Source organism: Lithobates pipiens, unplaced genomic scaffold (genome assembly GCF_037356315.1).
Source record: "Lithobates pipiens isolate NorthernLeopardFrog02 unplaced genomic scaffold, aLitPip1_a1.2 Scaffold_18, whole genome shotgun sequence".
Taxonomy (NCBI): Eukaryota; Metazoa; Chordata; class Amphibia; order Anura; family Ranidae; genus Lithobates; species Lithobates pipiens.
In genome coordinates, this window is record NW_027507758.1 from 657,863,010 (window position 1) to 657,890,687 (window position 27,678).

Here is a 27,678-nt window from a genome sequence, read left to right on the forward strand (position 1 = left end):
CATCAAGCCATGTCTCCCCCCACCCACCCATCAATCCATGTCTCCACCCATCCATCAATCCATGTCTCCCCCCACCCACCCATCAATCCATGTCTCTACCCAACCACCCATCAATCCATGTCTCCATCCATCCATCAAGCCATGTCTCCCCCCACCCACCCATCAATCCTTGTCTCCACCCATCAATCCATGTCTCCACCCATCCATCAATCCATGTCTCCATCAATCCATGTCTCCCCCACCTACCCATCAATCCAAGTCTCCACCCACCCACCCTTCAATCCATGTCTCCACTGATCCATCCATCAATCCATGTCTCCACCCACCCATCAATCCATGTCTCCACCCACCCATCCATCAAGCCATGTCTCCACCCACCCATCCATCAATCAATGTCTCCACCCACCCATCCATGTCTCCACCCATCCATCCATCAATCCATGTCTCCACCCATCCATCAATCAATGTCTCCACCCACCCACCGATCCATCAATCCATGTCTCCACCCACCCATCCATCAATCAATCCATGTCTCCACCCATCTATCAATCCATGTCTCCACCCATCCATAAATCCATGTCTCCACCCATCCATCAATCCATGTCTCCACCCATCCATCAATCCATGTCTCCACTCATCCACCCATCAATCCATGTCTCCACCCATCCATCAATCCATGTCTCCACTCATCCACCCATCAATCCATGTCTCCACCCATCCATCAATCCATGTCTCCACCCACCCATCAATCCATGTCTCCACCCACCCATCAATCCATGTCTCCACCCATCCATCAATCCATGTCTCCACTCATCCACCTACCAATCCATGTCTCCACCCACCCATCAATCCATGTCTCCACCCACCCATTAATCCATGTCTCCAGCCATCAATCCATGTCTCCACCCATCCACCCATTAATTCATGTCTCCACCCATCCACCCACCAATCCATGTCTCCACCCACCCATCAATCCATGTCTCCACCCACCCATCAATCCATGTCTCCAGCCATCAATCCATGTCTCCACCCATCCATCCATCAATCCATGTCTCCACCCACCCATCCATCAATCCATGTCTCCACCCATCCATCAATCCATGTCTCCACCCATCAATCCATGTCTCCACCCATCAATCCATGTCTCCACCCACCCATCCATCCATCAATCCATGTCACCAGCCACGCCTCCAACCATGGTAACCTGTAAATGCTTTTAAAGCATCACCAATGGGTAGTAAAATGGACGTAGGTTGTTGCTGTTGCACAATTTTAAGAGGAGGACATGTTTGGTATCTATGTACTGAACGTAACATCTTTCATACAGTAATACCTCGGACTGCCAGTAACACGGTCAACGAGCGTTTCACAATACAAGCTATAATTCTTTTTAAATCCTGACTCGGCTTGCTAGCATTATCTCCCAAAACCAGCAGGATTCAAGCCTCTGCGGTGTGCAGTACCTCATTTGGCCAGAGGTAAGGGGGGGTGCCAGTTACACTCGGAGCTGCTCAGAAACACTCCGTTCCCGAGTGTTTCTGAGCCTCTCGGAGTGTTTGAGTATTTCTGAGTGCATCCGAGCGGCTCAGAGTGGTTTTCGTGTCTCTCCGACGTCCCCCCCCCCCCCTGGCCACATGCGGTACTGCATACGATAGAAGTCACTGTCTGAGTTTCCATGGATTTCTATGGGGAAACTTGCTTTGATATACGAATGTTTTGGAATACAAGCATTCTTCTGGAATGAATTATGTTCGGAATCCAAGGTATTACTGTACTTTACAAAATAAAATAAAAAATCAGGTTATGCATTGTGTTTTTTTTCTTAAAAACTCAAAAAATAGTGCAATTTAAAAAAAATTAAAAAAAATAAATTAAAGCCTGAAAAATCGCAGCACAAATACCGGGTGACATAAAAAAAATTGCAAAATGCACCAATTTATTCTCTAAGGTCTCTGCTTAAAAAGAAAAAGGCGGGTCTTCAGGTGGATAATATACTTTCATAGCATAAAGATTATTTTCCTGGTGATGGGGGGCGGAGTTCCACTTTAAGATTTGTTTTACTTTTGTCATGAAGGGGTTAACTGGGCTTTGACTATATCTGACAGCAGAAATGACTAGAAATCCATGGAAAGAATCGTCCTCACCGATCCCCTGGGCCCCCGACTTGCAGGTGTGATGGAGGAGAGTCATGTCCGTCAGTCCGTCCCGATCATTGACGTTACATCCTCTCTTCAGAATCTACAATGTAACAAAGGAAGAAACAACATCCCAACATTACCAGGAGAGGAGAGGAGAGGAGAGGAGAGGAGAAGAGAGGAGAGGAGAGGAGAGGGAATAAAAAAAAGAAGAGGAGAGAGAGAAACCTACCAGGGGTTCTAAGCACCAACCACTTTATTTCATCTACGGCCCCTGCAAATACTATTTTTACTTATTTTCTTTATTTGTGGTCAGGAAAAATAATTCTAAAAATGTTTTGTCCGGTAAAAAATAAATCTTGAATTTTTTCGATATTCTGCATTCTTATTTTTATCCAGAAGGTGGAGCTTTATCATTTATTTCACATTTTCTGAAGTGAATGGAAAAGAAAAAAAAAAGGAATAAAAAGGGAGAAAAGAGGGAGAGAGAGAGAAAAAAGGGAGAATGGAGAAGAGAAGGGAGTAGAGGAGAGGGAGAATGGAGAAGAGAAGAAGAATGGAGAAGAGAATGGAGAAAAGGGAGAAGGGAAAAGAGAGGAGAGCAGGAGAAGAGAGGAGAGAAGGAGAAGAGAATGGAGAATTGAACAGAGGGGGAAGGGAGAATGGGAAAAAAGAAGGAGAGAAGGGAGAAGAGAAGGGAAAAGAGAGCAGGGAAAAGAGAGCAGGGAAAAGAGAGCAGGGAAAAGAAGGAGACTGGAGAAGAGAAGGGAGAAGTGAAGGAGGAGGAGAATTGAGAAGAGGAGAAGAGAAGGAGAATGGAGAAGAGGAGAAGAGGATAGGATTGTGATAACTGAGGGGAGAGAAGTCCCGGCATCTCTTGGGAAACATCACAGAAATCTTTGAACTTATTGAAAACTTTTTAAGCTGAACTCCGGAGTGTGATGAGAAATGGAAAGGATTTATTTTTAAACAGATAAAACTTCACTTATTTATCTTTTTCATCAATAACATGATAAATGTGAATAGCGGATTGGACGGTACCTCGTGTCCGATGACATCGATGCTCTGCTGGACCTGAGGGACCCATTGCCTCAATATAGCGAAGAGCTCCGAGACCGAGGTGCTCGGGTCATACAAGATATCCTGACATGAGGCGTCATTGGGTCAGAGAAGGAGAATTCTATGAAAATAAAGAAAGAAATACAAAATGACACGATGAACCCGGCAAAGTCCCAACCCACCAATAGATGTATCTATCCTTCTGTATATAGGGAAGGGAGGAGGGAGGGAGGGAGGAGGGACGGAAAGGAGGGAGGAAGGGAAGGGAGGGAGGGAGGAAGGGAAAGGAGGGAGGAAGGGAGGAAGGGAAGGGAGGGAGGAAGGGAAGGGAGGGAGGGAGGGAGGGAGGGAGGAAGGAAGGGAGGGAAGGAAGGGAAGGAAGGAAGGAAGGGAGGAAGGAAGGAGGGAGGGAAGGGAGGGAGGGAGGAAGGCAGGGAGGAAGGAAGGGAGGAAGGAAGGGAGGGAGGGAGGAAGGAAGAAAGGAAGGAAGGAAGAAAGGAAGGAAGGAAGGAAGGAAGGGAGGGAAGGGAGGGAGGAAGGGAGGGGAGGAAGGGAGGGAGGGAGGAAGGGAGGGAAGGGAGGGAGGAAGGGAGGGGAGGAAGGGAGGGAGGGAGGAAGGGAGAGAGGAAGGAAGGGAGGGAAGGAAGGGAAGGAAGGAAGGAAGGGAGGAAGGAAGGGAGGGAGGAAGGGAGGGAGGGAGGAAGGCAGGGAGGAAGGAAGGGAGGAAGGAAGGGAGGGAGGGAGGAAGGAAGAAAGGAAGGAAGGAAGAAAGGAAGGAAGGAAGGAAGGAAGGGAGGGAAGGGAGGGAGGAAGGGAGGGGAGGAAGGGAGGGAGGGAGGGAGGGAAGGAAGGAAGGAATGAAGGGAGGGGAGTAAGGGAGGGAGGAAGGAAGGGAGGGAGGAAGGTAGGGAGGGAGGAAGGTAGGGATATATATCATTGGCTGACAGCTGATCACGTGATAAGGGTCGGGATCGACCCCTTGCACGGATCGGTGATCAGGCGAGTCTCATAGACTCGGCGATGACAGGGCGCGCAGGCCGCTCCTGCACGGGACGATGTCAATAGACGTCGTCCCGGGAAAGGAGATCCGTGCTGTAGCCGTCATTCGGCTATAGCGCGGGTCTCAACTGATTAACCTTGGCCCACACACTAACCCCGGCACTGACCCCGATCAACCTCCATCCAGCTATATTTGTTTATTTTTTCCCCATTTACATTTTTTTCAATCTTTTCATTTTTTTCTATCTCTGCATGGACAGAGAACGATACATCGTATTTCTCTCATCCTCACACAGACGGAGGCTACCACAGCGATCAGGTGGCCAGAACCCGGCTGCTCCACTTTCCGATCGTTAGGACGGGGCCCTCGGTGAGACTCTGTTGCTCTCTGCAGCGGCGCGCTCCGGGTACAAAAGGTAGATACACAAATATGCGGCCTCACAGGGAAAAGAAAAGCCCAGTCCAGCGGGGCCACATATCCTGATCGGCATGAAGGATTAAAGGGATTGCACGTGACCGATGTACACAGCATCTCCACCGCCCCTTTATGTCATTTTCTGCAACTACAGAATACCCGCTGATCCTGCCAGAAATCCCGTGCCCGGGCTGCACTAGTGACCCTGTCATTGGCGGCACCGGAATCTCTAGCAGAGCAGAGAGAACCGAGTTTCTGGAGCTTCTCTGGCCAGACAATGAGGGGTCTTCTCCCCCACCGGAGAGCAGAATTCATCAGAGTTCAGTCCGGCGATGAAGAACCAGGCGAGGGTCCGGCATGAAGATCCACGATGAAGAACAAGGCGAGGGACCGGCATGAAGATCCACGATGAAGAACAAGGCGAGGGACCGGCATGAAGATCCACGATGAAGAACCAGGCGAGGGACCGGCATGAAGATCCGTGATGAAGAACAAGTCGAGGGTCCGGCATGAAGATCCACAATGAAGAACAAGGCGAGGGTCCGGCATGAAGATTCACGATGAAGAACCAGGCGAGGGTCCGGCATGAAGATCCGCGATGAAGAACAAGGCGAGGGTCCGGCATGAAGATTCACGATGAAGAACCAGGCGAGGGTCCGGCATGAAGATCCGCGATGAAGAACAAGGCAAGGGGTCCGGCATGAAGATCCGCGATGAAGAACAAGGCGAGGGACCGGCATGAAGATCCGCGATGAAGAACCAGGCGAGGGTCCGGCGTGAAGATCCGTGATGAAGAACAAGGCAAGGGTCCGGCATGAAGATCCGCGATGAAGAACCAGGCGAGGGTCCGGCATGAAGATCCGTGATGAAGAACCAGGCGAGGGACCGGCATGAAGATCCGCGATGAAGAACCAGGCGAGGGACCGGCATGAAGATCCGTGATGAAGAACAAGTCGAGGGTCCGGCATGAAGATCCACGATGAAGAACCAGGCGAGGGACCGGCATGAAGATCCGCGATGAAGAACCAGGCGAGGGTCCGGCATGAAGATCCGTGATGAAGAACCAGGCGAGGGACCGGCATGAAGATCCGTGATGAAGAACCAGGCGAGGGACCGGCATGAAGATCCGTGATGAAGAACAAGTCGAGGGTCCGGCATGAAGATCCGCGATGAAGAACCAGGCGAGGGACCGGCATGAAGATCCGCGATGAAGAACCAGGCGAGGGTCCGGCATGAAGATCCGCGATGAAGAACCAGACGAGGGTCCGGCATGAAGATCCGCGATGAAGAACCAGGCGAGGGTCCGGCATGAAGATCCATGATGAAGAACAAGTCGAGGGTCCGGCATGAAGATCCGTGATGAAGAACAAGTCGAGGGTCCGGCATGAAGATCCGCAATGAAGAACCAGGCGAGGGACCGGCATGAAGATCCGCGATGAAGAACCAGGCGAGGGTCCGGCATGAAGATCCGCGATGAAGAACCAGGCGAGGGTCCGGTGTGAAGATCCGCGATGAAGAACCAGGCGAGGGTCCGGCATGAAGATCCGCGATGAAGAACCAGGCGAGGGACCGGCATGAAGATCCGCGATGAAGAACCAGGCGAGGGTCCGGTGTGAAGATCAGCGATGAAGAACCAGGCGAGGGACCGGCATGAAGATCCGCGATGAAGAACCAGGCGAGGGTCCGGCATGAAGATCCGTGATGAAGAACAAGTCGAGGGTCTGGCATGAAGATCCGTGATGAAGAACAAGTCGAGGGTCCGGCATGAAGATCTGCAATGAAGAACCAGGCGAGGGACCGGTGTGAAGATCAGCGATGAAGAACCAGGCGAGGGACCGGCATGAAGATCCGCGATGAAGAACCAGGCGAGGGTCCGGCATGAAGATCCGTGATGAAGAACAAGTCGAGGGTCTGGCATGAAGATCCGTGATGAAGAACAAGTCGAGGGTCCGGCATGAAGATCTGCAATGAAGAACCAGGCGAGGGACCGGCATGAAGATCCGCGATGAAGAACCAGGCGAGGGTCCGGCATGAAGATCCGCGATGAAGAACCAGGCGAGGGAACGGCATGAAGATCCGCGATGAAGAACCAGGCGAGGGTCCGGCATGAAGATCCGCGATGAAGAACCAGGCGAGGGACCGGCATGAAGATCCGCGATGAAGAACCAGGCGAGGGTCCGGCATGAAGATCCGCGATGAAGAACCAGGCGAGGGACCGGCATGAAGATCCACGATGAAGAACCAGGCGAGGGTCCGGTGTGAAGATCCGCGATGAAGAACCAGGCGAGGGTCCGGCATGAAGATCCGCGATGAAGAACCAGGCGAGGGTCTGGCATGAAGATCCGCGATGAAGAACCAGGCGAGGGACCGGCATGAAGATCCGCGATGAAGAACCCAGGCGAGGGACCGGCATGAAGATCCGCGATGAAGAACCAGGCGAGGGTCCGGCATGAAGATCCGCGATGAAGAACAAGGCGAGGGTCTGGCATGAAGATCCGCGATGAAGAACCAGGCGAGGGACCGGCATGAAGATCCGCGATGAAGAACCAGGCGAGGGTCCGGCATGAAGATCCGCGATGAAGAACCAGGCGAGGGTCCGGCATGAAGATCCGCGATGAAGAACCAGGTGAGGGACCGGCATGAAGATCCGCGATGAAGAACCAGGCGAGGGTCCGGCATGAAGATCCGCGATGAAGAACCAGGCGAGGGTCCGGCATGAAGATCCGCGATGAAGAACCAGGTGAGGGACCGGCATGAAGATCCGCGATGAAGAACCAGGCGAGGGACCGGCATGAAGATCCGCGATGAAGAACCAGGTGAGGGACCGGCATGAAGATCCGCGATGAAGAACCAGGCGAGGGACCGGCATGAAGATCCGCGATGAAGAACCAGGTGAGGGACCGGCATGAAGATCCGCGATGAAGAACCAGGCGAGGGACCGGCATGAAGATCCGCGATGAAGAACCAGGCGAGGGACCGGCATGAAGATCCGCGATGAAGAACCAGGCGAGGGACCGGCATGAAGATCCGCGATGAAGAACAAGGCGAGGGACCGGCATGAAGATCCGCGATGAAGAACCAGGCGAGGGACCGGCATGAAGATCCGCGATGAAGAACCAGGCGAGGGACCGGCATGAAGATCCGCGATGAAGAACAAGGCGAGGGACCGGCATGAAGATCCGCGATGAAGAACCAGGCGAGGGTCCGGCGTGAAGATCCGCGATGAAGATCCGGTGAAGTCCCACATGGACCCGACTATCTCATTTCACATTTAAACGGATATGAAATCCAAAACCCCCAAAAAATAAAAATAAATAAGTGTCCTACAGTAAATCTTTATAGCGTCACATCAATCCCTACAGAAATCAGACACATCCGCATAAAACAGAATTTTTTATTCAAGGCATACATGATCATAAAGAAGAAATAACTAAAGAATATGAAATAAAAATCATCTCAGCAGTGGCCGCCCGCCCATTAGGGGCACACAGGCACCCCCCATGTGTCCGGCCTCCTAACCTACATGCAGGGTACCGGACGCATGCATTCCTAGGGAGGCGTTTCTTTTTGTTTTTTTAGAAGCACACGATTAGAGCCTGAAGCTCCAATAGGCTTAAAAAAATATGGTGGGGATGGGGGTGGCAGAGCACTGCACCCGGAGCCCACCCAGTTGTCTGAAAATAGAGAAAGAAAATTCGCTATTGTCACACTGATCATCCTCCTGGCCAATCAGGAAACGGGTCCCCGAGACCCATCACCCAATTGGCTGAAAGGACAGGCGATCCTGTTGGACCCGTCGGAGGATACATACAGCGGAAGCCACCATGACACAAAAGGAGGAGGAGACGCAATAGAAGTCCCCGCCCATAGGAGTGCTGCCCACCCGCACCTAGATGGGTTAAGTGCGGGGCTGGATGACCTACCGACTGAAAACCCCACCCCCCCAATAAAAAAAAATAATAATAATAATAAACACACACATGCCGCTGTATCACAAGCTCCATATACATTTAATGAGCACTGGGAAGAAATCATTTTTATATCCATGCGTTTTAAAATGGCTTTCTTCCTCAGTGGAAATCAGAATTTGTAGAGCGTGAAGATAAGCAGAATATCATCACAGATTGTCCCATTAAACAATAAACGTAGATATAAAACATGTAATTGTACGTTTATTGTTGAATTTGTGATGCATTGGAATTGCCTGTGATATTGTCTCTACAAATTCTCATTTCCCCCTGAGGAAGAAAGTAATTTTGAAACGCGTTGGGATAAAATAATTGTACTTCATATATCTTGATCACAGAACATATATGCAGCTTGAGATATCAGAATATATTATAAAACATTTCAAGCTGCATATACGTTCTGCGATCAAAGATATGAATTACAATTCTTTTAATTCCAACGCATTTCAAAATGACTTTCTTCCTCAGGGGGAAATGAGAATTTATAGAGACAATAATATCACAGAGAGTCCCAACACATCACAAATACAACAATAAAAACCTACAATTACATGTTATATATCTACATTTATTTGTTATGCATTGGGACCAAAGACAGAAAATGTGCCTTCCCTAAAGGATAATGATCATGAATCATACAATAGATCTGCCGTGCATGCGGAAAGTATTCACAGCGCTTCACTTTTTCCACATTTTGTTATGTTACAGTCTTATTCCAAAATGGATTAAATTCATTATTTTTCTCAAAATTCTACAAACCATCCCCCATAATGACAACGTGAGAGAAGATTGTCTGAAATCTTTGCGAATTTATTAAAATTAAAAAATACCATGTACACAAGTATCACAGGCTCCTCCCATGTACGCAAGTATCACAGGCTCCTCCTATGTACACAAGTATCACAGGCTCCTCCTATGTACACAAGTATCACAGGCTCCTCCCATGTACACAAGTATCACAGGCTCCTCCCATGTACGCAAGTATCACTGGCTCCTCCCATGTACGCAAGTATCACAGGCTCCTCCCATGTACGCAAGTATCACAGGCTCCTCCCATGTACGCAAGTATCACAGGCTCCTCCTATGTACACAAGTATCACAGGCTCCTCCCATGTACACAAGTATCACAGGCTCCTCCCATGTACACAAGTATCACAGGCTTCTCCCATGTACACAAGTATCACAGGCTCCTCCCATGTACACAAGTATCACAGGCTCCTCCCATGTACGCAAGTATCACAGGCTCCTCCCATGTACGCAAGTATCACAGGCTCCTCCCATGTACACAAGTATCACAGTACTAGGCACCGCTCATCACCTGGCCAATACCATCCCTACTGTGAAGCATGGTGGTGGTAGCACCATAATGTGGGGATGTTTTTCGGCAGCAGGAACTGGGAGACTAGTCAGGATCGAGGGAAAGATGAATGTAGCAATGTGTAGCGACATCCTTGATGAAAACCTGCTCCAGAGAGCTCTGGACCTCAGACTGGGGCGAAGGTTCATCTTCCAACGACTCTAAGCACACAGCCAAGATAACAAAGGAGTGGCTACGGGAGTCGGGACAACTCTGTGTGTGCGAATGTCTTCGAATGGTCCAGCCAGAGCCCGGACTTGAACCCGACTGAACATCTCTGGAGAAATCTAAAAATGGACCTACACCGACGCTCCCCATCCAACCTGCTGGAGCTTCAGAGGCAGTATACGTCGCACCGATGTGTATTCAACAAACGTCTAAAACCATCCCAGTGCCAGGTTCCAAAATGGCCGCTGTAATTTTGCACATGTGCAGGAGGTCCTTTCGCCATGTGTCCTAGTTCTGCCCTGCGCGTTTCGTCATAGGCGACGTCATCGTTATGTGTATACCATGGTCACAATTTACGCATATTGATTGTGGCATCACATAGAGAGTTTTTTCTATTTATTAGTTGGTTTAGCGCTGAACATTTCCCATCTTCATTTTTGTGATACTTTTCCGGGGGAAGGTGCTAGAAGCTTACGTCTTACATCGTGATGGACTTCAGCGCCTGACTTCTCTCTCCTTTTTATGCATTGGGGACTGTCTGTGATATTTTTGCCTCTACAAATTTCTCATTTCCCCTGAGAAAGAAAGTCATTTTGAAACACGTTGGGATAAGAGAGAGAATTGCACTTCATATGATCTCGGAATGTATTTGCAGCTTGAGATCAGATTTCTAATATATTTTCTATTATATGTTGTGGCAGCAGGCAGGTAAAGTCACCTGGTTGTATCCAGGATGGGAAATATGTGTGTCCTAGATTCAGGATTTATGCAGACTTTTACAATTAGAGGGGAAGAGTTAATGAGCCCAGCTGAAGTAAGTGGGCTCATTAAGACCTCTACAAAAAACCCCAGCATGCATAGGGAGATGCTCCATCCTGGAACCAGTTTTGTGTTTGTATAGACTGGGGAGTGTGACACCTGTTCTGTGCGGTGAGGTAACGCCTGTGTGGCAAACCTCTACAACAGAGACAGGGACTGGTGCTGCACAAGGCTGCACCCAGTTGTTAGACAGGGAGTCTACGTGTGTAGTTAGAGGTAAAGCTGACCAGGATTTATTTTCATGTTTTATTTTTGTTTGGCTGTTATATGTATCACTGCATGTAGCATAAATAAACCGCATCTTTTGTTTTTTGCACCTACACCGCTGCCTGCTGTGCCTGATTTTGTATGGAGGAGATACTGAGACAGCTGGCTCTAGCAAATGCAAATCAGCAGCAAACAAATGCGGCTTTACAAAAGAGCCTTGCAGCCCAGCAGAAAGCTCACCTGCAGAGTCTGGAAGCTCAGCAACAAGCCCAGCAGCGATCTGAACCCCGCTTCATAGACCTGTTGCAGAAGCAAGAGCAGAGTTTTCAACAGCAACTAGAGACATTAATACAGCAACGTCCGCAGACCAATGAGGCAAGTGGTTACAATAATACCGCATCCTTTGGTGTGAGCCGTTTACTGACAAAAATGACGGGAGAGGATGATCCGGAGGTGTTTTTGACCACATTTGAAAGGACTGCTGAAAGGGAAAAGTGGCCTAAGGAGCAATGGGCTGGACTGGTGGCCCCTCTGTTAACTGGGGAATCGCAGAAAGCTTATTATGACCTAGAGCCTGACCAAGCAAAAGACTATGTGGTGCTAAAAACAGAAATATTGGCACGGCTGGGTGTCACCCTGGCCGTCCGGGCTCAGCGTGTGCATAATTGGACTTTTCAGGTTGGAAAACCCCCCAGGTCTCAAATGTATGATCTCATTCACCTGAGCAGGAAGTGGCTGCAGCCAGAGACTTTGACTGCACCAAACATTGTGGAACGTGTTGTTATGGATCGTTTCCTGAGAGCTCTTCCTACTGCCATCCAAAGATGGGTAAGCCATGGAGACCCAGAAAATGCCGATAAACTTGTGGATCTGGTTGAGAGGTACTTGGCTACAGAGAACCTGACCACCTCTTCCAGGGACTCACAGACTTTCCATCCTAAGACCAGATCATCCCCAGTGGCGGGTAAGATGACTCCAAGGGGTGAGGGTGGAGAGCGTGAGAGGGTGGGAGTTCTACCTAAGGTCTGGCGGGAGCAGCCCAGGAAGCCCATGCTGCAAGAGACAGCGAAAAAGATTATTTGCTACCGCTGCCGGCAAGAGGGACATATTGCAGCCAATTGCCCCGTTGTGGATGAGCCTATGCAATGTGACTTTATAAGGGAGAGACGTCAGTCGCTGTTTGCGACAGTTGCATGCACTGCCATTCGGGGACCTGAGAAACATTTATGTAAAATGTGTATTAATGGTAGACCTGTTGATGTGTTGCTGCATTCAGGTAGCCTGGTAACATTGATAAAAGCTGAATTAGTTACTACAGAGGTCTCTGGGAAGAACAAGGTGGCTGTTATTTGTGTGCATGGGGACCCCCGAGAGTATCCTGTAACTTCAGTGTTTTTTGAGACCCCCAAAGGTAACCTCTCTCATCAGGTGGGGTTAGTGTCTCACTTAACACATGATGCTATTGTGGGAAGGGATTTTCCAAAATTCTGGGAACTCTGGGATTGTCCTGAGGCCCCCACTGGTGCCCCTATAGACCAGGAAGATGACCAGAATTCCTCTGGGGGTGGTGAGGACTCTCCTGAATTTCCCTTGTCGGTATTGGCGGGGGAAACTCGAGAAACTGGGGAGGAATCAACATCCTCAGATGAAAACATGCCGTCTGTGGAGTTTCCGGATCTTGAGGTTCACAGGGAAAATTTTGCCACAGAACAGTTAAAAGACCCCACCCTAATAAAGGCACGGGAAAATGTGGTGAAAATAGATGGCGAGTTAGTGAACCCAGATAAGACTTGCCCTTATCCTTACTTCACTATGGAAAGGGACCTGCTGTATCGAGTGGCTCAAAGGGCAGAAGAAACCATTGAGCAACTTGTAGTGCCCAAACCTTACAGGAAGTTGGTGTTAGAATTGGCCCATGGGCACATTCTGGGAGGTCATCTGGGGACAGAGAAAACCAGAGAGAGGGTACTGCAGAGATTCTATTGGCCTGGGGTCATGAAGAAAATAGAAAATTATTGTTCCTCCTGCCCTGTGTGTCAGAAGTCGGCACCTATGCCACATTTCCGTAACCCGCTGGTACCTCTTCCTATCACTGAGGTCCCCTTTGAAAGGATCGCAATGGATTTGGTAGGTCCGATAATGAAGTCCGCTAGGGGGCATCAGTACATTTTGGTTATATTGGACTATGCCACCCGTTATCCGGAAGCAATTCCTCTCCGAAATACCTCGGCCAAAACCATAGCCAAAGAGCTATCTCTTGTTTTTAGCCGCGTGGGTATTTGTAAGGAACTGCTTACGGACCAAGGTACACCCTTTATGTCCCGGGTAATGAAAGAACTATGCAAGTTGTACAAAGTGACACAATTGCGTACATCTGTGTATCACCCCCAAACAGATGGGTTGGTTGAAAGATTCAACAAAACCCTAAAACAAATGTTAAAGAAGGTGGTGGATAGAGATGGAAAGAATTGGGACTGTCTAATACCCTATCTGATGTTTGCCATTAGGGAGGTACCCCAATCCTCTACGGGTTTCTCACCCTTCGAGTTGCTCTATGGGAGACACCCAAGAGGGCTGCTGGATATCGCCAAGGAAACTTGGGAAAATGAGAGTTCTCCTCACAGGAGTGTGATTGAGCATGTCGCCCTGATGCAGGATAGAATCGCACAGGTAATGCCAATTGTAAAGGAACATTTGACCCAAGCGCAGTTAGCACAGCAGAGAGTGTACAACCGTGGGGCCAAGACCCGTACTTTTTCCCCGGGGGATAGGGTCTTGGTGCTAGTCCCTACGGTTGAAAGCAAATTTCTGGCCAAATGGCAAGGTCCATACGAAGTAATTGAAAAAATTAGTGAGGTGAACTACAGGGTTAGACAGCCAGGAAGGCGAAAGCCGGAGCAAATCTATCACGTCAATCTGCTGAAAGCCTGGAGGGATAGGGAATCCCTAGTCGCAGAGACTTGGTCACAAGCCCAGCCTGATTGCTTAGTTCCTGAGGTTGGAATAGCAGTCACCTTATCGAAACCCCAACAACAGGAGGTTAAAGAGTTTGTACTTCGTAACAAAGAGATTTTCTCTTAGCTGCCAGGACAAACATCTGGCGTAGAGCATGACATTATCACCCCGCCAGGAGAAAGGGTAAAACTAAAACCTTATAGAATACCAGAGGCCCGACGGGAGGCAATACATGGGGAGGTTCAAAGGATGCTGGAATTGGGTGTGATAGAGGAGTCCCAGAGTGACTGGTCCAGTCCTATCGTACTAGTGCCCAAACCTGATGGGAGCTGGCGGTTTTGTTTCGACAATTGAATAAAGTTACAAAATTTGACACCTACCCCATGCCACGTATAGATGAGTTGATTGACCGGCTGGGAACAGCCCGATATATGACAACTCTTGATCTCACCAAAGGGTATTGGCAAATTCCCCTGGCCGAGTCGGCCAAGGAGAAAACTGCGTTTGTAACCCCAGATGGGGCATTCCAATATAAGAGAATGCCGTTTGGGTTACAGAATGCACCGGCAACATTCCAGCGGAAAATGGATAAGATTCTGAGGCCCCATCAGAAATATGCTGCAGCTTACCTGGATGATGTGATTATCCATAGCACAGACTGGGTCTCACATTTGCCAAAAGTACAAGCAGTCCTAGACTCTATCCGGGAAGCTGGGTTTACGGCCAATCCAAAGAAGTGTACCATTGGACAGGAGGAGGAGGCCAAATATCTTGGGTACACTATTGGGAGGGGGGTGATAAAACCCCAAGTCAATAAAGTCGAGGCCATACAGAGTTGGCCACGTCCCAACAGCAAGAAACAGGTACGAGCCTTTCTGGGAATCGCTGGCTATTATCGACGATTCATTCCCCATTTTACTTCTCAGGCTGTGCCCCTCACCAACCTGACAAAAGGGAAAGAGTCGGTCATGGTTAAATGGTCCCCAGAGGCTGAAGAAGCATTTCAGTCCTTAAAAACAGCCTTATGTAGCCAGCCAGTGTTGTACTCACCAGACTTCTCTAAGGACTTTGTGGTACAAACTGATGCATCAGACGTTGGGTTAGGAGCAGTGTTATCCCAGGTCTGGAACGGGGAAGAGCACCCAGTCATTTACCTCAGCAGGAAGTTGAAGTCCCATGAGGTAAATTACTCCACGATTGAGAAGGAATGTTTAGCAGTGAAGTGGGCTCTAGATTCCCTTCGGTACTATCTGCTAGGTAGGCACTTTGACCTGGTGACTGATCACGCTCCTTTAAAGTGGATGGCTCAGAACAAGGAGACCAATAGAAGGGTAAATACCGTATATACTCGAGTATAAGCCGAGATTTTCAGCCTCTTTTTTGAGGCTGAAAGTGCCCCCCTCGGCTTATACTCGAGTCATCGCTGTCTGCCCGCTCGATCAGCGTGTCGAGCAGACAGACAGCGGCCATTCTATAATTCAAAAGCCGCGCCTCCGGCGCCGCCTTCGCCTGTGATAGGCGGAACACTGAATTTCCCAGCAGCCTGTGTTCCGCCTATCACGGACATCGTATCATCCTCGTACTACGGACGAGGATGATACGATGTCCGTGATAGGCGGAACACAGGCTGCTGGGAAATTCAGTGTTCCGCCTATCACAGGCGAAGGCGGAGGCGCGGCTTTTGAATTTTACAATGGCCGCCGAGGCGCCGACGAAGAGGGCACGGGACGGAGGCAAGGCAAGGCACGGCACGGCACGGGACGGGACGGGACGGAGGCAAGGCAAGGCACGACACGGGACGGAGGCAAGGCACGGCACGGGACGGAGGCAAGGAGGCAAGGCACGGGACGGAGGCTCGGGACAAAGGCTCGGGACACAGGTAGGCTGGACACACACACACACACACACACACACACACACACACATGGATGGAGAGACACACACACACATGGATGGAGACACACACACACAGGGATGGATGGATACACACACACACAGGGATGGATGGATGGATGGAGACACACACACACAGGGATGGATGGATGGATGGAGACACACACACACAGGGATGGATGGATGGATGGATGGAGACACACACACACAGGGATGGATGGATGGATGGACACACACACACACAGGGATGGATGGACGGACACACAGGGATGGACGGACACACAGGGATGGACGGACACACAGGGATGGACGGACACACAGGGATGGACGGACACACACACAGGGATGGACAGGCATGTCTCACCCTCGGCTTATACACGAGTCAATAAGTTTGCCAGTTTTTTTGGGGGTAAATTGGGGGCCTCGGCTTATATTCGGGTCGGCCTATACTTGAGTATATACGGTAGGTGGTTCCTGGCCCTACAGGAATTTAACTTTACAGTTAAGCATCGCCCTGGTGTTAAAATGGGGAATGTGGATGCTTTGTCTCGGATACATGCGTGTCTGGCTGCTTGTGTTACAACCCCAAAGTTGAAACAAGAGGGGGGGGGTATGTGGCAGCACGCAGGTAAAATCACCTGGTTGTATTCAGGATGGGAAATATGTGTGTCCTAGATTCAGGCTTTATGCAGACTTTTACAATTAGAGGGGAAGAGTTAATGAGCCCAGCTGAAGTAAGTGGGCTCATTAAGACCTCTACAAAAACCCCCAGCTTGCTTAGGGAGATGCTCCATCCTGGAACCAGTTTTGTGTGTGTATAGACTGGGGAGTGTGATATCTGTTCTGTGCGGTGAGGTAACGCCTGTGTGGCAAACCTCTACAATAGAGACAGAGACAGGGACTGGTGCTGCACAAGGCTGCACTCAGTTGTTAGACAGGGAATCCATGTGTGTAATTAGAGGTCAAGCTGACCAGGATTTATTTTCATGTTTTATTTTTGTTTGGCTGTTATATGTATCACTGCATGTAGCATAAATAAACCGCACCTTTTGTTTTTTGCACCTACAACGCTGTCTGCTGTGCCTGATTTTGTGTTGTGAACCCATCCAGGGGGTCACACAAACCCGCTGCCGATCTAACCCCTCACAATGTATGGAATAAATGAAGTTTTATGCGGATTTCTCTGTGAATATGTAGAATACGTGGAAAGTCCCACCCAGACCGGTTTCGTGCCGAGTCCCCGACAGTCTTTTCCAGCATTTCAAATACTGAACATTAGGGGTGTCTGTTGGAGGAGGTCATGGGTCACATGTGAGGCCCCCCCATACCTCGGACTCACTACTTGCCTCAACTTCTTGGCACCGGCACCTCCTGGCCCTTTAAGAGGTTTAGGATCCCGGGGGGAAGAGGCGGGGTTTAAGTTCATGTGGATGTGCCGTGATTGGCTGTCACACGATCAGAATGCTCCCGATCACAAGTAGGGATTGGGGACTTTGTTAGCTGCCAGTGTTTCGTCAGATTAGGCGAACCGTCAGATTTTGTAACAGAAGTGATGTTCCGTCGCCGCCATCTTGGTACACCCCGCACTCGTCCACAGTAAGGATACAGTGAGAAGGCAGCAAGCGGACATCTTTGTACACCCACCGAAGTCTTGCATTTCACACTTCGTTTTATCAGTAAACTCATCTTATAAAGTGAAATGGAGGATTTTGAAATCCCTCCGACTGTTTTGATGTTGATTTTTCGAAGCCGCCGCGTTCTGTCCGATTAGCAAACCTGGGAGATCAGCAGGCTTGCCGCTGCTTTTAAAATTCAACATAAAACAAAAGCAGTCGGATGGATTTTTAAATGCTGCATTTCACTATAGAAGAGGAGATTACTGGTAAAAGTCTGAAATGCCAGATTCCAATCTCTCCACCATGGAGGCCAAAGATCTGTCCAAGGATGTCGGGGAGAAGATTGGAGACCTACACAAGGCTGGAATGGGCTACAAGACCATCGCCAATCAGCTTGGTGAGAGGAGACAACAGATGGTGGGATTATTATTCACAAAATAACGATGGATCTCCTCGGTCTGGGGCTCCATGGAAGATCTCACCTCGTGGAGGATCAATGATCAGGAGAACGGTGAGGAATCCGCCCAGAACTACACCGGAGAATCTTCTCCATGATCTCAGCTGGGACCATAGTCACCAAGAGAACAATCGGTAACACACTACACCGCGAGGGACTGAAATCCTGCAGCCCCCGTAAGGTCCCCCCGCTCAGGAAATCACATGTACAGGTCCCCCCGCTCAGGAAATCACATGTACAGGTCAGGCCACCCAGGAAATCACATGTACAGGTCCCCCCGCTCAGGAAATCACATGTACAGGTCCCCCCGCTCAGGAAATCACATGTACAGGTCAGGCCACCCAGGAAATCACATGTACAGGTCCCCCCGCTCAGGAAATCACATGTACAGGTCCCCCCGCTCAGGAAATCACATGTACAGGTCCCCCCGCCCAGGAAATCACATGTACAGGTCCCCCCGCTCAGGAAATCACATGTACAGGTCAGACCACCCAGGAAATCACATGTACAGGTCCCCCTGCTCAGGAAATCACATGTACAGGTCCCCCCGCTCAGGAAATCACATGTACAGTTCCCCCCGCTCAGGAAATCACATGTACAGGTCCCCCCGCTCAGGAAATCACATGTACAGGTCCCCCCGCTCAGGAAATCACATGTACAGGTCCACCCGCTCAGGAAATCACATGTACAGGTCCCCCCGCTCAGGAAATCACATGTACAGGTCCCCCCGCTCAGGAAATCACATGTACAGGTCCCCCCGCTCAGGAAATCACATGTACAGGTCCGCCCGCTCAGGAAATCACATGTACAGGTCCCCCCGCTCAGGAAATCACATGTACAGGTCCCCCCGCTCAGGAAATCACATGTACAGGTCCCCCCGCTCAGGAAATCACATGTACAGGTCCCCCCGCTCAGGAAATCACATGTACAGGTCCCGCCACCCAGGAAATCCTATGTACAGGTCCCGCCACCCAGGATATCACATGTACAGGTCCCCCCGCTCAGGAAATCACATGTACAGGTCCCGCCACCCAGGAAATCACATGTACAGGTCCCTCCGCTCAGGAAATCACATGTACAGATCCCCCCGCTCAGGAAATCACATGTACAGGTCCACCTGCTCAGGAAATCACATCTACAGGTCCCCCCGCTCAGGAAATCACATGTACAGGTCCCCCCGCTCAGGAAATCACATGTACAGGTCCCCCCGCTCAGGAAATCACATGTACAGGTCCCCCCGCTCAGGAAATCACATGTACAGGTCCCGCCACCCAGGAAATCCTATGTACAGGTCCCGCCACCCAGGATATCACATGTACAGGTCCCCCCGCTCAGGAAATCACATGTACAGGTCCCGCCACCCAGGAAATCACATGTACAGGTCCCTCCGCTCAGGAAATCACATGTACAGGTCCCGCCACCCAGGAAATCACATGTACAGTTCCCCCCGCCCAGGAAATCACATGTACAGGTCCCCCCGCCCAGGAAATCACATGTACAGGTCCCCCCGCCCAGGAAATCACATGTACAGGTCCCCCCGCTCAGGAAATCACATGTACAGGTCCCCCCGCTCAGGAAATCACATGTATAATAATGCTGTTGGGCTGGTATGACATTTTTTCCAGGGCTGGTATTTGAAAGCATGGGCGTCCGCAAGGTTCCTCAGGTGGCTGGGTACCAGGCCCATATAGCCTAGAGAATGGACATCTCTTTACATTGCAATACATCTGTTGTTGTCATATTTTTATCTTGATGAAAACAGCCAATCCAGTGACAGTATGAGATGAATATATGACCACAACAGATGTATTGCAATGTAAACAGATGAATTATCTCTTATATAACACAAATGTATTACCAGTGGAAAGATTTTCATGAGATTGTTGAAAAGGGGCGGAGCATGAGCGGCCTTTAAATGATGCCCCCCCCCCTTGGAAAAAGTTCTGCGGACGCCCATGACTTAGCCCATAATAAGGCTGGAGCGGTCGCTGTAACCATGGAAACCAAATGTAAGCTGTGGTGAAAAACTGGGATTTCCTATGGCTGCATTCTGTAAACACTTTTCACTAAAACTGAATCTAGAAATCTCTGATCTAGAACTGGAATTTCTATTCTGGGCGGAGCCGGCGAGATTTCTGCATTAAAAGCCCTCTACAGCTCCGGCCCTTGAGGGCCGCCTATGGACAAGGTGTTGGAGGGGGCAGAATGATCCCATCATACCTCCATGGCTGCCGTCCTCCACCTAGAGGAATCCTATGGGAGTGGGCGGAGCCTGGCCCCCACGGACTGGAGTTCTGCACATCTCATTATGGAGAGTCCATCCGGATTGGATGTAGGCGCCATAACCGGGAGGAGTTATAATCCGCAGCCGTCCTCTCCCCTCCTCCACCTAATGACAGCTAATAGATGATCAATAAAGTCCCAGTACACAGATGGTGACCATAGCAACAGTCCCCGCCCACCCCCTGTATCTGCAGAGCTCTCATTGGCTGCTGCAGGTGACAGTTTTTTTATAATAAAAGCTTTATTGAGAAGCTGACAGCTAACATTTTAGACTGACCTTATTAGCATAATAACAGCTCTTGTTTTACCGTATTCACCATAATATACCGACCTTGTTTTACCTCCCAAAGTGATGTCACAAGATATAAACCACTTGTCTTGGTAAACATGTCCCGTCTATTAGGGTGAATACAACTAACGGCTCACGGCTGACGGTCATATAAAGGGGCTGGGCCTGTGCTGGGCTGTCATTTGTTCCTGAGCACCGCAAAGGTAGGTTGTCCTTTCTCCTCTCCTGAGTCCCGGGACAGATTTGCACCCAACATACCCAGAATGACCCGACATCACACATTTCCCACAATCCCCCGCTTCTCATGTATTCAATGTATTCATCCATTTACAAAATATATCAAAATAATTTTTTTTTTTTTTTTTTTATAAATTTGATCAGAAAAAAAATCCCTCCAGATCTCATTATTGATCATCGTTATTGGAGCTCATTGATATTACAGAGAGGATTTTATATGTTAAATATCAGATTGATCAGAGTTTCCATAACATGATTGATATTTATAAAAATTATATATATATATATATATATATATATATATATATATATATATATATATATATATATATAAAATAAATAAATATAAATATATATATATATATATATATATATATATATATATATATATATATATATATATATATATATATATATATATATATATATATATATATATATATATATATATATATATAATTTCCCACAATCCCCTGCTTTTCATGTATTCATCCATTTACAAAAAGATATCAAAATAATTTTTTTTTTTTATAAATTTGATCAGAAAAAAAATCCCTCCAGATCTCATTATTGATCATTTTTATTGGAGCTCATTGATATTACAGAGATTGATAAGAGTCTCCATAACATGATAGATATTATATATATATGTATATTTATTAAAAAGAAAATGACATATATATTTAAATACAGTATATACACATTCTCTATCTAATATTTCATAGATGGATGTAATAGATTGATTATGTATATATTATATACAGTCACAGGTCACAAAGCTCCCACACAAGGGGGGGTGGGGTGATCTTTGTTATCAGTCATGTGATTTCAGTTACAAACCCCCCTCAATGGGGTCTGTCAGTGGCAGTTTATTTTTAGCTGATCCCAATGATATTTGAAAATGGCAGCCAGCCAGGCCCGGATTGGCCATAGGGCACATCGGGCAATTGCCCGGTGGGCCGGGGCCGCCGGGCTGCAAGTCCATGCAGGGCACAAGGCTCTTTGAGCCCGTGCCCCTCATGCAGTCTCTCCGCGGTAGCTCGGCTCAGCCCATCGGCGGCGGGGAACGTACACAAAGAGGGGGGTGGAGCTAGATGAGAAGCCTTCGGCCTCTCCGCGGCTGCTCGTATAGGTCAGCCATCCAGAAGCAGGAGACTGCAGGAGGAAGATGGAGAGAATGATTGTTCTATATGCAGCCGCTCCTCCTATCCTGGTTATTTCTGCTGCCCCCCCCCCCCCCCCCCCCGGGCTCCCCACACCACCCATACTCTTTGCCTCCTCATGCTCTCTGCCACCCCCAGTGCTTTCCACCTCCCCCCCTGCTCTCCGCCAGCCCCATGCTCTTTCCCCCCCACATGCTCTTTGCCACCCCCGTGCTCTTTGCCACTCCCTGTACTCTCTGCCACCCCCCTGTGCACTCTGCCACCCACCCCGTGCTCTCCGCCACCCCTATGCTCTTTGCCACCCCCTATGCTCTTTGCCACCCCCGTGCTCTTTTCCACTCCCCGTGCTCTTTAACACTCCCCGTGCTCTCTGCCACCCCCCTTCTTCTCTCCGCCACCCCCCTGTGCTCTCTGCCGCCCTCCCTGTGCTCTCTGTCACCCCCATGCTCTCCACCACCCCTGCATGCTCTCCGCTACCCCCCATGCTCTCCGCCACCCTCCATGCTCTCCGCCACCCTCCATGCTCTGCGCTCACCCCCTGTGCTGTTCATATCCCCCCATGCTGTTTGCTGCCGCCTGTGCTCTCCACCTTCCCCAGGTGCTCTTCACATCCCCCCATGCTCTCCACCTTCCCTTCGTGCTCTCCCATGCCCTCCCTGTGCTCGCCACCCCCATACATTCTTCACATCCCCCATGCTCTCCACCAGCCCCCCCCCCGCTCTCCACTTCCCCCATGCTCTCCACCAGCCCCCCCCCACTCTCCACTTCCCCCATGCTCTCCGCCGCCCTCCCTGTGCTCTCCACCAGCCCCCCTGTGCTCTCCACCTCCCCCCATGCTCTCCACCACCCTCCCTGTGCTCTCCACCTCCCCCCATCTCTGCTGCCTCTTGTGTTCTTCTCTTCCTCCCTATGCTCTCGTCCCACCCCATGTTCTCAAGGTACTTCCCTGTGTTCTCCATCCCCCCATGCTCTTTCCTGGTCTCACCTCACCTTGCCCCCCCCCCACACACAAGTCTGCTGGGTTCCCCTCTCACAGGGGATCTGTCAGGGTGAAGAGTGAGGAAGGGGTCAGTTAACATGTCATGGGCTGCTCAATCCAAAATGCCTGGGCCTATTTTTTGTCCCAGTCCGGGCCTGCAGCCAGCTGTGTAATATGAAGGTCCTCAGCCTTGTGTTAGAGCTTTGTGAATGAAGCCTCTCTGGTTCGGTTGCCCCGGGGGATGTGTACATCTGATTTGTACCCGTCTGCACTGACTTAAAGGATCCCGTTATTTCCGGTTATACGTCCGCCCCGTTACATAAGCTCATTTCCAGCTGAACTGTCACCCGGCAGTTTCCCTTGACAACGACATCACCCACAATTCTCCATAGGGGGCGCTCTGAGAGCCTTTACATTCCATCAGTTTAGAGTTATCTGTGAATGGCGGCCCCAGAACGATCCATGTCATCCCTAATATGTGCACCCCACACCCACGCTTAAATAGTAGCCCCGCCCCCAATTAGTCCCACTCTTATTTAGCACCTTCAAAATGTTCCTCATTGAAATAATCCGCAACTCTTTATAAGAATTTCGGGTGGGGGATGGGGATGGAACCTCAGTTGGTGATTTTTACTGCCATCTGTGATTTGGTTGGTAGACTTTCCCTCACTTCTTTTCCTTCTGAGAGGACAGGAAGTGTGGGAAAACTTTCCCAGGCAGGTCACAGAAAACAAGGAAAACCTCAGAAAAGTTTGAGCCCCGCCCCCAACTCCATCCAAACCTAAAAGAAAATGTTTTGCAGTGAAGTTTTGCTTTACAATCTGAACGTCTACTTACCCTTTCTTTTTTCTTTTTATAGGTTCAAAGTGATTTTTTTACGTGAGAGGAGAGAGGAGTTTGTAGGAGAGAGGAGTTTGTAGGAGAGAGGAGAGGAGTTTGTAGGATATTTTAGGAGAGAGAAAAAGAGGAGCAAGGATGAGCATCCTTATAAAAACTAAAGAGATGACAGAATTAGACAGAAGAATGGAGAAATTCCATGCCATGGTAGGAGACTGTGAGCTGAGCAGAGGAGAAGCTCAGATAGACGAGAACAATGAGGAGCTGAAGAAAGCAGAGGAGGGAGGAGAGAAGGAGAGAAGACTTTTCCAGAAAGCCCATGCACTGAAGGCATGGTGGGAAAAAAATGGAAAGCAGCTGACAACAGAAAGGAAAAGAGAACTCCTGGAGAAAGTGCGGGTAAGGAAAGCCGCGATGGAGGAGAGTAAGCTGCAGACAGACGTGCAGCTGAAGAAAGCAGAGGAGGGAGGAGAGGAGAGACTTTTCCAGAAAGCCCATGCACTGAAGGCATGGTGGGAAAAAAACGGAAAGCAGCTGACAACAGAAAGGAAAAGAGAACTCCTCCAGAAAGTGCGAGCAAAGAAAGCCACGATGGAGGAGAGTAAGCTGCAGACAGACGTGCAGCTGAAGAAATCAGAGGAGGGAGGAGAGAAGGAGAGAAGACTTTTCCAGAAAGCCCATGCACTGAAGGCATGGTGGGAAAAAAACGGAAAGCAGCTGACAACAGAAAGGAAAAGAGAACTCCTGGAGAAAGTGCGGGCAAGGAAAGCCGCGATGGAGGAGAGTAAGCTGCAGACAGACGTGCAGCTGAAGAAAGCAGAGGAGGGAGGAGAGAAGGAGAGAAGACTTTTCCAGAAAGCCCATGCACTGAAGGCATGGTGGGAAAAAAACGGAAAGCAGCTGACAACAGAAAGGAAAAGAGAACTCCTCCAGAAAGTGCGGGCAAGGAAAGCCGCGATGGAGGAGAGTAAGCTGCAGACAGACGTGCAGCTGAAGAAAGCAGAGGAGAGAGAAGGAGAGAAGGAGAGAAGACTTTTCCAGAAAGCCCATGCACTGAAGGCATGGTGGGAAAAAAACGGAAAGCAGCTGACAACAGAAAGGAAAAGAGAACTCCTCCAGAAAGTGCGGGCAAGGAAAGCCGCGATGGAGGAGAGTAAGCTGCAGACAGACGTGCAGCTGAAGAAATCAGAGGAGGGAGGAGAGAAGGAGAGAAGACTTTTCCAGAAAGCCCATGCACTGAAGGCATGGTGGGAAAAAAACGGAAAGCAGCTGACAACAGAAAGGAAAAGAGAACTCCTGGAGAAAGTGCGGGTAAGGAAAGCCGCGATGGACAGCAGAGACGAGGATCAAAGGGAAGTTGGCCATGATGAAGGCAGAGACGGACAGGTAAGTACACGTTCTTGCATATAGAATATATAAAGTGAAGGGGGGACATTGCCTTCATGGAGGATTACACATCAGTAGGAGGATATTATGCTGGTTGGGTATAAAATATCCGTATATTATAGACACGCCCAGATATAGGCAACAGAGATTGTTGGGGGACCTTCTCATGTCCCTCATATGGAAATCCATAGAAGTGATCAGTAGGCAGAGCTCCTCCGATGATCAGATAGATTAGATCTAGAGCAGATATAACCATACAGGAAGGCAATGAATGGACTATATAGAAGGTGATCCTTCCTTCATTGTTGGATAGTGGAGGAATGAGCGGCAGGGAGGCTCCGTACCTAAAGACAATATATCCGAGTGAAATATAGGAAATACGCCCCATACAAGTGTTCTATTCATGTCAGATGAAGAAGTTTAGTCACGGCTAATGTTTGATCTCTTTATTATCAGGTCTCGGCTATGAAGAGGGACACATTCTGTCACCAAGACACGGGTGACTATGATGCCGACTATGAATCCAGCAGCTTCTCATCCATCAGTATGTAAGTATCTTCATTACAATTTCCTTTGTACAATGTAACATATTCATTGATGATGGTAAGATTAGGAACACGAGCACCACCAGCCCCCTCCCCTCACCAGGTCAGGGCCCCTTGGGTCAGGTTTGGAAGAAGAGAGTCATGGGGGGTCGTTTTGCTGCCATTTGGCTGTCCATAGTAACATTCATTTTGTTTCCTGAATATAATAAACTGATTTCTGATCCAGATGATCATTGCTCTGGATTATTGGACAAAGCCCACAGTGCTGCCAATATCTTACTTGGGAGACATCAGGTCCCATGACCCTACAATATTTATTCCAATCCCCTGACGAGACAACGCCTGGTGGGGAAACCTAATGGCAACAGACAAGAACCTATTGGCTAGATCAGGGGTCTCCAAACTTTCTAAGAAAAGGGCCAGTTTACTGTCCTTCAGTCCCCCAGCATCAGTGCCCCAGAATTGGTTTTAATGGGACAAATAGTGCCCCATTGATGGTGTCAGTTGGTGGAATGGTGCCCCATCATTGGTGTCAGTTGGTGGAATAGTGCCCCATTGATGGTGTCAGTTGGTGGAATGGTGCCCCATCATTGGTGTCAGTTGGTGGAATAGTGCCCCATCATTGGTGTCAGTTGGTGGAATAGTGCCCCATCATTGGTGTCAGTTGGTGGAATGGTGCCCCATTGATGGTGTCAGTTGGTGGAATGGTGCCCCATCATTGGTGGCAGTTGGTGGAATAGTGCCCCATTGATGGTGTCAGTTGGTGGAATAGTGCCCCATTGATGGTGTTAGTTGGTGGAATGGTGCCCCATCATTGGTGTCAGTTGGTGGAATAGTGGCCCAAGGGCCAGATAAAGGCTAGCAAAGGGCCACATTCGGCCCCCAGGGTGCAGTTTGGAGACCGCAGAGAGACCAATTCTTTTCCCACAGAGAATAATAATTCCACTCCACATCTGTTGGCCGGGAACAGGCTTTAGAAAGAAAGAAAACTGGTAGACATTGAACACCTTCTGTTTGGTGCGCCTGGAATACACTTGGCTGATTGAAATGGAGGGTTCAATTGGGCTTTCATTTTGTACAAATTAGATCTAAAATACACTGAATTGGGCAATGCTGGAAAATGTTACATACATGATCATAAATGAATAATCCATGTACACTGCGCCATTTTGTTTCCTTTCTTGTCTTACTAATCTCTTCTTTCTCTTACAGTGATTTTTCTGCCAACGAGTTCGAGACAACCGGAGCCTCACAGCCTGACCATGATGATGACCATGATGATGAATATGGTCAGAGCAGTCTCACTATGTTCCCAGGAACCGGAAATTTACCCCGTCATGATGATTATTGGATGGAGAGAGAGACAACCGAGGCCTTACAATACTACCGTAATTATTATGACGCCTTATATACTCAATACAGTCCGAGAAGTAGTCACACTATGTTTCCAGGGACCGAAAATTTACCCCGTCATGATGATTATTGGATGGGGAGTGAGACAACCGAGGCCTTACAATACTACCGTAATTATTATGACGCCTGTTATGCTCAATACAGTCAGAGCAGTAGTCTCACTATGTCCCCAGGATCCGGAAATCGATCCCGTCATGATGATTATTGGATGGGGAGTGAGACAACCGAGGCCTCACAAGGCTACCGTGATTATTATGACGCCTATTATGCTCAATATGGTCAGAGCAGTAGTCTCGCTATGTCCCCAGGATCCGGACATCGATCCCGTCATGATGGATATTGGATGGAGAGCGAGATAACCGAGGCCTCACAGCCCGACCATGGTGACTGTGATACCTTTCATGTCGAATCTGTACTGAGCAGAAGCGGGAATGGACCGCGCCTGGATGAAGTAAGTATCCTCTATCCTTCTTACATGGCTGAAAAGACTCACCTCTG

The 27,678-nt window shown here is 49.1% G+C and overlaps 1 protein-coding gene across 5 annotated transcripts in view; it reads right to left on the reverse strand.

The window, feature by feature from the left end:
• Positions 1-113: 113 nt before the first annotated feature.
• LOC143989361 (CAP-Gly domain-containing linker protein 4-like) overlaps positions 114-27,678 on the reverse strand; it is a 63,867-nt gene continuing 36,302 nt past the window's right edge. The window contains exons 6-8 of one of the 5 annotated variants that reach the window (XM_077489466.1): positions 3,177-3,315; positions 2,191-2,238; positions 114-1,292 (exon numbers count right to left, since the gene is read on the reverse strand). In XM_077489466.1, the coding sequence (XP_077345592.1) occupies positions 3,227-3,315 (89 nt within the window). In that variant the 3' untranslated portion in view covers positions 114-1,292; positions 2,191-2,238; positions 3,177-3,226. Of the gene's footprint in view, positions 1,293-1,860; positions 2,239-3,176; positions 3,316-27,678 lie in introns of those variants that run through there. The other 4 variants (XM_077489465.1, XR_013277016.1, XM_077489463.1 and 1 more) reach the window with 4 other exon arrangements.